The sequence below is a fragment of the Gracilinanus agilis genome, chromosome 4 (genome assembly GCF_016433145.1).
Source record: "Gracilinanus agilis isolate LMUSP501 chromosome 4, AgileGrace, whole genome shotgun sequence".
NCBI classification, from domain to species: Eukaryota; Metazoa; Chordata; class Mammalia; order Didelphimorphia; family Didelphidae; genus Gracilinanus; species Gracilinanus agilis.
The window spans coordinates 492,613,845-492,626,150 of NC_058133.1; the positions used below are offsets into that span (position 1 = coordinate 492,613,845).

At 41.3% G+C, this 12,306-nt stretch overlaps 1 protein-coding gene across 1 annotated transcript in view; it reads right to left on the minus strand.

Moving 5' to 3' along the window:
• LOC123244493 (multidrug and toxin extrusion protein 1-like) overlaps positions 1 to 12,306 on the minus strand; it is a 61,995-nt gene that overhangs the window by 24,894 nt on the left and 24,795 nt on the right. The window contains exons 6-8 of the mRNA XM_044673004.1: positions 6,924 to 6,968; positions 2,456 to 2,553; positions 1,870 to 1,967 (exon numbers count right to left, since the gene is read on the minus strand). Of these exons, the coding sequence (XP_044528939.1) occupies positions 1,870 to 1,967; positions 2,456 to 2,553; positions 6,924 to 6,968 (241 nt within the window). The remainder of the gene's footprint in view (positions 1 to 1,869; positions 1,968 to 2,455; positions 2,554 to 6,923; positions 6,969 to 12,306) is intronic.

Sequence of the window (12,306 nt, forward strand, 5' to 3'; positions counted from 1 at the left end):
TAAAGGATGCAACTGGATACCAAGGAGTCTGGTCTAGTATCTTACACCACCACTAAGATTGTCTTCCAGGACAAATGGTTTGTCATCCAAAAATGTCTTGGTTTACTCTGTCTATGCAGACGCAGCCGGACTCAAACAATGAACATTCCATAGTCATAGGAGAGAAGGAGGAGGTTATTGCTAGCTGTCATTTCCAATTTCCATCTAATCCACCTATGATGTTAGCCTTTCCTGTTTTCTATACTTTCCAAAACTACAAAAAAGAGCTGTCCCTCTCATTTGGGGTCATAGCTTTTCTAGGGAAGCTGAGATCCTATTTATTGGTAAATTTGTGCTTTATTAATAAATTGAGGCTTTGTGCCTCAATCTACCTTAATTTTATCATTGTTACACTGCTTTTAGGATTTTAAATTTTATTTTTGGGGAACTCTACATGAAAGAACTGTTTTGGAACTATGGAACAATTGTATATTGATTATTTGTGATCATAACTAGTAGAAATGTGGATTTTTGGTTTGTTGTTGTTTTTTTTTACCCTAACTTAGAAGTCAACACTGCATATGAAGTTCTGACTTGAATCAGGAAAGATGGAAAAGCTGAGCAATTAGAAGCCTGAAGATGATGCAGTAGAAAAGCTGACTAAACCAAAAAGTAAACAGAAGAGAGCATCGGTTACTTTGGGATGAGTCCAATTGAACTTGACCAACTGGGGTCAGAAAGGCACTACAATGGATATAGTGAGCTGATCTGACTGGGGGAAAACCTTGTGCTGAGAGCTGATTGAGAAAAGCAGAATTCTTTGCTGTTTGAAGATGTAGCCTTTTTCTCCAGCCTTGTTTATAAATTGAAAGGCAAGAAATCCTTTATAGATTCATTTATATTTTCATCTGGAAGCCCTTAAAACCTGAAGGAAACCTGAATTGCTTTGTAGTCTCAGGCTTAAGGAAACTTCTTTTCATGGAAAGAGAACAATGCTGCCACAATTTCTGGGCTAGGTTTCAGACCTTAGGAGTTCTTAAAGTTTAATAAAGTTTTTATTTTTGTTTGTTAAAGGAGCTTAAAACTGGTTAAGCAGCCTAAGAATAAAGAGGAGGAGTGGTTCTATCCCACACATGATGAGTAGTGCTGACCATTCCCTAGAGACCAAGGACACCAAGGCCTACATTTCTAGAGTTATGCATTTCTCTACTCATTTGTCTCACTGCTAGTTTGTTCTCTCCAATGGACACTGGGTTAAATTGGTGGAGCAGTGTGACCTCAGTTTATAGGTGAGTTGTTAAGTTGTGCTATGATCCTTTTCTTAGTAAATGTTTTATGATTAAGAGTTAATGAATCTGGGGCAGCTAGTTGGCTCAGTGGATTGAGAGCCAGGTCCAGAGATGGGAGGTCTTGGGTTCAAATCTGGTCTCAGACACTTTCTTTCTTTTTTTTTAATTATTTTTTTTTAAATCCTTACCTTTCATCTTAAAGTCCTGTGTATTGGCTCCAAGGCAGAAGAGTGTTAAGGGCTAGGCAATGGGGGTCAAGTGACTTGCCCAGGGTCACACAGCTGGGAAGTGTCTGAGGCCAGATTTGAACCCAGGACCTCCCGTCTCTAGGCCTGGCTCTCAATCCACTGAGCTACCCAGCTGCCCCTTCTTTATTCTTTTTGCTATGACATGACATGTAGTAGTCAGGGCAGGGAATCCTTTCTGAGTTTACTGTGGTATATGGTTCAAGATGCTGGTCTGAACCTAATTTGATCAAGAAATTCCTCGTGGAATCCTGTGGCTACAATTGGTTAATAAATATTTATTAAGCAACTAGCACGTGCCAGTCACTGGACTAAGCAACTCCGAGGATGTCGGGTGGAATTGGGGCAGACCTTACCTTCCCAGGTATCGAGGTACAGCTTTCTCCAGAGGATATACAGAAAGAGGAGGAGGGTGAGGGAGAATTGGGAAATGGTATTTGCCAGTGCAGATCCCCTAGAAGGAGAGAACAAGACAGTTATTGGTGGGACAGATGCCCGTCCGCACTGCCAAGCCCTGCAGTGACTGGGGAGCTGGCAGGGACCTCAGAGATCAGAATCACAGAATTCTCAAGATGGGGAGCATCTGGTACAACCCCCTCACTTTCCGGAAGAAATGAAAGCCCAGCAAAAGGAAATGACTAGCTCTATGGGCGTAAAGCTACTAGGTGACCAGAATTTGAATCCAAATCCCAAGATTCCATACCCATGACTATTTCTTTGCCATGCTGAACATTCTTCCCGTAGGCTATTTTCCTGGGGAAGCGTGAAAAACTTTCCATTCCTTGAGTTTGTGTTTTCTGTTGTTTTGTTTTTTTTTCAGATGGCACACCTGAGTGTAAACCGTTGGATACAGGCTACCTCTTCCGAGGCTTTGGGCTCCAGCTGCCCAGGCCATCGTCAGCCCCTTTTCCTTTCTCTGCTCAAAGATTGAATTAGACTCACATCACACCCAGGCTCAGCTGATGGAGAAGCACGTAGTTAATGAGGGCATTGAGGATGTTGGCCACCACTCCCGTAACAATCTGGGGAAGTATTATTCCCTGAAACAGGGAGAAAACCACTCACTATTTTTTTTTTCAAAAAGCACCATCTGTGCCCAATACAAGGCAATAATACCATTCTTTTTTTTTTCTTTCCAAATTTTAAAAGAATGAGAAAGTTCCAGTCATCTTACCTGATTCTTACCTATTCAGAAGACTTTAGAGGCAAAGACTGAGAGCTGGAAAGGACCTGAGAGGTCATCTAGTCCAACTCTGGCATTTTACAGATGAAGAAACTGAGGAATCTAGAAATGAGATGATATGCCTAGAGCCATACAGGTAGTAAATGGAAGATCTGGGATGTAAAACCTGGTCCTTTACAACAGACAGATCCAGCAGGAAAGCTCCCAACTTTTGAAGGGAGTGAAGAGATGGAGGGAAAGAATTTGAAACTGAAAATAAAAATAAAAACAATTTAAAAATCAACCAACTCTTGGGGGCAGCTGGGTAGCTCAGTGGATTGAGAGCCAGGCCTAGAGATGGGAGGTCCTTGGTTCAAATGTGGCCTCAGACACTTCACAGCTGGGTGACCCTGGGCAAGTCACTTGACTCCCATTGCCTACGCTTAGCACTTTTCTGCATTTGGAGTCAATGGCTCCAAGACAGAAGGTAAGGGTTTAAAAAAAAAAAAATCAACCAACTCTTATGTTGGTGCATTAGAAAGAACGAGGGAGGCAGCTTGGCAGTTCAGGGGATAGGGTGTCAGGATTGGGCTTGGGAGGGCCTGGGTTCGAATCTGGCCTCAGATACTTCCTAGCTCAGTGACCCTGGGCAAATCTCTTAATCCCAAATGCCTCGCTCTTCTGTCTTAGAATTGATACCAGTCAGAAAGTAAGGGTTTAAAAAAAAAGAGGCAGTGTACTATAAATAGGTCATATGATACTGCCTCTCTGACCCTCAGTTTTCTCCTCTAGGAAATGAGTAGCTTAGATCTCCCCTCCAACTTTAAGGTTTCAGATTCCTAATTGGAGGGATCTGTGATCCTGAGACCACATGGGTACTCTTCCTCCTTATGGCAGCTACAATTCCTCCTTCCCCCATGGGACCCTCTCACACCAAGAATTCTGGTCATTCCCTAGTTTTTAATATTTCTCCTTAAAAGTTCTTTTCCACTTCTGTAAAATGGGGCTCACAGACCTTCCAGGATTATAGAGAAGACCAAATATATATAAAGTGCTTTAGAATGGTAAAATTACTAGTATAACTCATTCTTCTAAATTTCTTTGCTTGGATCACCCTAATGCAAATATTAATAATATGGAAATAGGTCTTGATTAATGACATACGTAAAACCCAGTGGAATTACTATTGGCTATGGGGGGGGGGAGGAGGAAGGGAAAGAACATGAATCATGGAACCATGGAAAAATATTCTAAATCAATTAATTAAACAAAAATTTTCAATTAAAAAATATAAAAAAAATAAATTTCTTTGCTTGGATTTGGATCCAAACAGAACTGGAATAAGTCACTCTCTCTTTATATTTAATGTTCATCCAGGCACTGTACAAATTCTCATGAGAGAACTGCCTTTAGTAGTCAAGTAAAAGTAGCAAGACAGAAACTCATGTATTTTTTACATACTGTGATTATTTTCACTCCCATCACTTCCCTAGAGGGGAGAAGTCTGGGACTCTGGCCACAGAGCCAGAAGCAGGAGTAGAAGGAATCTCCCATGAAAGCAGAGAAGAAACCAAGAGGAATGAATCCCACAGAGGTGACCTCAAATCTGACACGCGATTGCATGACCCCAAATATCGCCATTTCTAATCGTGCAACTGTGAGATCCCAATGGATCTGGAGAATCAGCTTAACTAATATTATTTGTGTGTGTGTGTATATATATATATATATATATATGCATTAAAATAGTATTTATTAGTGACCACAGTGGGGCTACATGGTAGGAACAGAGAAGATTCGGGAAGTATTTGACTAAAAATCAGAGACCTGGATTCAAACCCAGCTCACACACTAGTTACATGACCTAAGCAAGATGCTTGACTACACTGGATCCCCTTGGGGCTGATAACTCACATTGGGAGACCATATGGTACAGAAGAAAGAATGATGAATTTGAAGTCACAGGACCTGAATGCAAATCCTGATTTTGCCATCTACTACCTATATGACCTTGGGTAATATTCTTCACCTTCCTGCGCCTCAGTTTCCTGACCTGTAAAATAAGCAGTTTGGACTAGAGGACCTAGAAGATTGCTTCTAGTGCTAAAGCCCTGTGAGCAAGTGAATTTTCAGGAGCCAAATGTCCATTTTTGGATGTGATTACCAAATATCATGCCCTTTGTAGACAGAGCTTATTTCTGGGACAGAGGAAAGAGCATTGAACAGGAGTTCAAATCTGAGCTCTGCTACTTATGGCCTCTGTGACTTGATAAGTCACTTAACTTCCCTGGGACTTATCTCTAAAAAAGCTCCTTATCTCTAAAAAAGGGTTTCTGAGGGAACTTGCAGTTCTGTATCCATGATCCTATGAAATCTAGACTTACTACTTGTAACCTAAATCTAGGTTTACATTCGCCAGTTGACAAATGGTCAAAGGATATGAATAAGCAATTTTCAGATGAAGAAATCAAAGCTATTAATAATCAGGAAAAATGTTCTAAAGTACTCTGGATTAAAGAAATTCAAATTAAAACAACTCTTGAGGTACCACCTCACACCTATCAGATTGGCCAATATGACAGTAAAGTGACAAATGTTGGAAAGGATGTGGCAAAATTGGGACACTAATGCATTGTTGGTGGAATGGTGAATTGTCAACCACTTGGAAGTATGCCCAAAAGGCTTTAAAACTGTGGATACGCTTTGATCCTGTAATACCGCAACTGGGTCTGGATCCAAAGAGATCATAAAAAAAAGGGAAAGGGTCTAACTTGTACAAAAATATTCCTAGCTGCTCTTTTTGTGGTGGCAAAGAATTGGAAATTGAGGGGATGTGAATCAATTGGGGAATGGCTGAACAAATTGTGGGACATGTTGTTGATGGAATACTACTGAGCTGTAAGAAAAAATAAGCAAGATGATTTCAGAAAAAGCTGGAAAGATCTGCAGGAACTGATGCAGAGTGAAATAAGCAGAACCGGGAGAACATTATACACAATAACAGCAATACTATAGGATGCTCAACTGTGAAAACTTGGCCACTCTCAGCCATGCAACGATCAGGGACAATCCTGAAAGATTTATGATGGGGAAGGCTCTCCACCTCCAGAGAAAGAACTGTTGGAGTTAGATGGGTGCAGATCAAAGCACACTACGTCACATCAGTGTACTTGTGGTTTTATTTGGGGGTTTTGGTTCTGTATGAGTTTGCTCCTACAACATTGACCAATATGGAAGTGTGTTTTGCATGACAATAAAAATAAAATAAAATAAAAATAAAGTTAGGCTTACTACCCTTATTACCTGTGCGACCTTGGGTAAGTCAATTAAACTTCTTTAGGTTTCAGTTTCTTTTACCATAAAATGAAGGAGTTGGACTAGATGATTTTTTTTAAACCCTTGCCTTCTGCCTTAGAATCAATACTATATATTATACTATGTATTGATTCTAAGGCAGAAGAGTGGTATGGGCTAGGCAATGGGGGTTAAGGGACTTGCCCAGGATCACCAGTTAGGAAGTGTCTGAGGTCAGATTTGAACCCAGGATTTCCCATCTATAGGCCTGGCCCTCAGCTGCCCCCTAGGACTAGATGATCTCTAAGGTCACTTCTGACATGGTTTAGGATTCTGTGAATTTATAAACATAGGTCCTGAGTTCAAATCCTGATTTTGCCATCTACTACTTGTATAATCTGGGGTGATATTCTTCACCCCCCTAGACCTCAGTTTTCTGATCTGTAAAATGAGCTGGTTGGACTAAATGACCTGTAATATTGCCTCTAGTGCTAAAGTTTTTAAGTGCTAGGTGACCCATTGGATAGAGTGCTGGGCCTAGAATCAGGAAGATCTTAGTTTAAATGTGGTCTCAGACATGTACTAGTTGTATGACCTTGAGAAAGTCACTTAACCTTGTCTGCCTCAGTTTCTTCATCTGTGAAACAAGCTGGAGAAGAAAATGGCAAACCACCCCAATATCTCTGCCAAGAAATCCCCAAACCCTGTCTCAGTTTCCTTATCTGTAAAATAAGTTGGAGAAGGAAATGGCAAACCACTCCAGTATCTTTGCCAAGAAAATTCCAACTGAAAAACGACTAAACAATCAATAGCAATGCCCAAACAGGATTTTCTCTGGATTCCCTGAATTCAAAACACACTGATAGCTAAAATATTTTTAGCACCTTTCTGGGAAAGACAGGGAAGAAAATACACCTACTCAGTCCCCAGAGGAAAGGAATGAGTGATCATTACCTGGTTCTGCAAATATTTAACCTGCAATATGTAAAGGAAGGCTGCCTACAAGAAAACAAAGAGAAGCCAATGTTAATATTTCATTTCTTCCCAAGAGTAATGACTTAGACTCCACTAAATCTCTGGCCACCTGTCCACATGGGTTAGTGGAGCTGCTTATCTCTGATGCCCAAGTGCTTATACAGACCTCTCCGTGACCCTCAACAATTCCCACTTGGGAGATTAGAAAAGGGGAATGTGTAGGAACTGGGGACAAAAACCAGGTCAATTTGCTTCCAGCTGAGGAGTTTCATACCTCTATTCCTGATCTATCATTCCAGCTGAAAACCTGGGAGGGACAGGGTAGAGGTATGGCTAGGAGGATCTTGGGAACGTTGTGGTGGTGGGACAGCCTCCCTAGGGTTTCTTCTGCCTCTCCATCGGTCATCCTCTGATCCTTTATAAGATGCTGCTTAGGTTGAGCGTGGGCCATATTCCAGGCATTTCATGGGTTGGAACCTATTTATTAGAACCCATTTCCAGCCCATGATGCCTCCAGACTACCTCTCCATTGATGCCCCAGTAGCCTTCTTCTTACTCTGGACAGAGCCACCATTCCTATAGACTCTTCCTCTGATTGGTGAGTTCCTTCCCAAATCTCCACTATGAGGACCCATGTCAGTTATAATGCTCTCTTCAAACTTAGACCAGCCTATGCAGACCATCTCTCCTCTTTGTTCCTTCATCCCACTTCTCAGCTTCCTTTAATTTACTGTCACCTCTTAGTAGAACATGAGCTTCTTGAAGGAAGTGTCTAGCTTTCTTTCTTATTGTGCTGGTATACCCAGTGCTTATCAGAGTGTCGGACACAGAAAATATTTGACATCTCTCTCTTCTTCTCTCTTTTCTTCTCTTCTATCAGTCAATCTATCTATCTATCCATTCATTGACTCATCTACCCATCTATTCACCCATCTCTCTCTGTCTCTGTCTGTCTGTCTGTCTGTCTCTCTCTCTCTCTCCTCTCTCTTCTCTCTATCCATTTCTCTGTCTCTTCTTGTTTTATGATCCGGGGTAAGCCACTTAACTGTTATGTGCCTCAGTTTCCTCTTCTGTGAAATAAGGATGTTAGCCTGGAGGACCTCTGAGGTCCCTTCTAACTCCAGGGCTATGATGTGTTAGCCTCCTTCACGCTATTTCTCCAAGCCAGTTGGATTTGTCTCAGAAGCTTTTTTAAGTCATGTTTTTGGCAGAGGTGTATGTTGCAAAAGTCAGGCCTGAGCAACCAACCTGTTATTTCCTTACAGACTGTACTGAATTTGCCTCCTTAGCTTATCTTTTGTTCTGGTTCAAATTCATTTGTGGCTAAGCCAGAGGGGATTTGGGGAACATCTAAGGTAAGGTTTCTTAACCATTTTAGTGTCATGGACACCTTCAGCAGTTTGGTCCAGTGCTTACACCAATGCCTAACACATAGTAGGTGCTTAATAAATACTTGTTGACTTGCTTTTCTTGATTTGGTGGAGCCTGTGGACTCTTTCTCAGAATAATATAAACATATATATTTTAAAACCCTTACCTTCCATCTTAGACTCAATATTATGTATTGGTTCTATAGCAGAAGAACACCAACAGCTAGGCAATGGAGATTAAGCGATTTGCTAAGGATCAAACAGCTAGAAAATATCTGAGGCTAGATTTGAACCCAGGACCTCCCATCTCTAAATGTGGCTCTCTTTCTACTGTGCTCTCCAGCTGCTCCTAAAATGCTATTTTTTTTAAAAAAATGTTTTTTATAACCCTTACCTTCCATCTTGGAGTCAATACTGTGTATTGGCTCCAAGGCAGAAGAGTGGTAAGGGTAGGCAATGGGGGTCAAGTGACTTGCCCAGGGTCACACAGCTGGGAAGTGTCGGAGGCCAGATTTGAACCTAGGACCTCTCATCTCTAGACTTGGATCTCAATCCACTGAGCTACCCAGCTGCCCCTTCTAAAATGCTATTTCATTCAATGCATTTGCTTTCCACTAATACTGTCCCCAGGCTGACTACAGGAAAAGTAAACACTCTGATGGGGGCTCATGATCTATCATTTTGATTGAAGGTGGATCTTCAATCTGGAGTAACTATTCTTGGGGCCCCATGTATGGGAGGGAGATGTCACAGGTACCCCATTTAGTTTTTTAAAAATCATCCTCCATAGGAAGTGAAAGGCTGTGGAACTCTCCAATGTGATGGACTTTACTACTATTTACAATGCAATAATCCAGGACATTCACAAGGGACTTAAGAGAAAGGACACCTTCCCCATTGAAAGAAAGAACGGTGGGAGTGGAAACGGGAAAGAAAAACATATGACATCACTTATCACATGTATATATGGATACATGATTTGGGGTTTAGGCTTTAAAAGATCGTTCTATTGTGAAAATGAATAATATGAAAATAGGTATCAAGTGATAACATTTGTACAACCCAGTGGAATGGCTTGTCAGCTCTGGGAGGAGGGAGGAAAAGAAAATGAATCATGAAAACATGGAAAAAAACATTTAAAAAATANAAAACATGGAAAAAACATTTAAAAAATAAATATAATAAAAATATATAATAAAAAGAAATATAACAAAAATTAAAAATAAGTAAAAATAAAAAATCAGACTCATTCAATGCACAGCTAGAATTTGCAACAAGTGTGGTTGGGTGTGGGAGTGGGCTTCCAAGTGTGCATCCCTCAATCACTTCTACCTAATAATGCACTCTGGAGGAGGAAGGCAAGCCCTCTGAGGACAGGTGTGAAGGGAAGACACACCACTGTATCAACAGCTGTAACTTAACCAACTAATGCACCTAACTAGAGATGGAAAGAATGAGGAAGGAGGAAAGAATGGCAGAACCACGCTAGGTAATCTAGGTCTGATTCTCACTAACAGAGACAAACTGGGTGCCAAGGTGGAAATGATGGGAACCCTGGGAGGAAGTGACCTCTTCCAGGGCATACTTGGCACAGTGCCTGGCACGTACAAAATACTTACTCAATAAATGCTTATTGGCTGACTCTCCCTCCTAGAGCTAATGATACGGAAATCAAGGAAAGCCAGTCCTCACCTGACACAGGGCCTAGATTTGGGGAACACGGATTTCAAAGGGTTCATCAAAAGCATAGGGAAGCTCCTATAGACTAAAATTCTCTAGAGGAAAGTGAGCCCAGGAGATGTAAGGTAATTTCCAATCCCAATCTCCAAATGGAAACAATTCCAACAAAGATGAAAAAAAATGAGAGTTGTCTGAAGAAACTGATAAGAATCCATCCTCAAATTTAGAGTTTAAAAAGATAAAAACAGGAGCTAGAAGTAAGGGCAAGTAAGGGAAAATGATGAGAGGATGGATTGCTATTGCTGAATCATTTTTCAGTTGTGTCTCACTCTTTGTGAACTCATTTGAGGTTTTCTTGGCAAAGATACTGGAGATGTTTACCATTTCCTTCAGCTCATTTTACAGATGAGGAAACAGAGGTAAAGAGGGTGAAGTGACCTGCCCAGGACCACACAGTTAAGGAAGTTAAGGGGGCCAGATTTAAACTCATGAAAATGAGTTTTCCAGACTCGAGGCTAAGCACTTTATCCACTGTGCCACCTAGCCACCCAAGAGCATGGCAGAGTCCTTTAAAAACAATGATAGGAATGCTGAAGTTTAGAATGAACTACTGATGACTAGGAGAAGTAAAGATAACAACAAGGTTAGGTATGTGTGTGTGTGTTGGGGGGTAGGGGGTCTGCTATAAAGGAGGGCAATAGAAGGTCAAAAAATGAACAGGATCACCAAACAGTGATGGTTTATAGCTGGCCTAGGAAATAAAAGAATAGAGAGAGAAAACAGAGCTGTTCAATTTCTAGCCTGCTTCTATCCTCTCTGCCAAGGAGACCAACCTTCGGACTGGAAATGGTAGTATAAAAATGGTTAACAGAGACCTGATACCCAAGATGCATAGGGAGAGCGTGAATTTATCGCTCCTTGTCCTGATTAACTGCATCCTCAAAATTGGCAGATGTGACTGCTGACCGTCTCTCTTGTCAGTAGTGTTTGGAAGATGGTAGAGAATAGCAGAGGTGCTGCAGGGTTGGAGAAGGACAACTGTCCCCAGTTTTCAAAAGAGGAATGACAACAGAACTTATGGACTAGAGTCCAGAGAACTAGTCTTTGACTTCTGGAAAAATTCTAGAAGAGGTCATTAAAGAAATGGCCGATCAATATCTATAAAAGAAAGAGGTGATTAGAAAACATCAATATGGCTTAATTAGGAGCAGCTTGTGCAGACCAACCTTATATCACTATTTTTTTTGACAGGGTTATTAAATTAGAACAGCTAGGTGGCATAGTAGAAAGATCATTGGGCTTGGAATAAAAAAGACTCATCTTCATGAGTTCAAATCCATCCTGAAACACTTATTAGCTGTGTGACTCTGGACAAATCATTTAACCCTGTTGGCCTCAGTTCCTCATCTGTAAAATGAGCTGGTGAAGGAAATGGAAAATGACTCCAGTATCTCTGCCAAGAAAACCCCAAGTAGAGTCACAAAGAATTGGACACGGCTGAAAAATGACTGAATGATCATTTATCCATAATAGTTTACTGGATCCTAACAAACAATTTAGTAAAATATCTGGTGTTTTTCCTGTAGAGAATACGGAGAGAGGTGGACTAGCTATGAATATAATTTGATGGAATTGGAACTGGTTGAGCAATCAGACTCAGAGACCAGTTGTTAATGGTCCCCAGTGGACTGCTCCAGAGATCTATGCTTCGCCATATATTGTTGAATATTTGTTATCAATGATTTGGGTAAAAGTATAGATGGCAGCACCATCTAATTTGCAACTGACACAGAACTGGGGGGAATGGCTAACACAAAGGATAATGATCAGGAACCAAAAAGATCTTGACAAGCTAAAGCAGTGATGGTGAACCTTTCGGAGAACATCTGTCCAAACGGCACCCTCCTGCTGCATGTGGGCTGCCTCCTTACCCCAGACAGTGAAGGGAGGAAGCTCTCCCATTAGGCTGCTGGGCAGAGGAGTGGAAGATGTTAAAAAATGTCTTCAGGCGTGATGGAGACGGGGAAGGAAGCAGCACCCTCTGGCATGTGAGCCACAGGTTCACCAGCATGGAGCTAAAGCATGGAGTGAATCTAATCGAAATCTTTAATAAAATTCATTTTAGGAGTTAGCTAGGTAGCTTAGTAAATTGAGAGCAAGGCTTAGAGACAGGAGATCCTAGATTCAGAACTGGCCTCGAGACATTTCCTCATTAGGTGACCCTGAGCAAGTCACTTTACTTCCACTGCCAAGCCCTTACCCTTCTGCTCTCTGCTTTGTAACCAAGGCACGGTATTTATTCTAAGATGGAA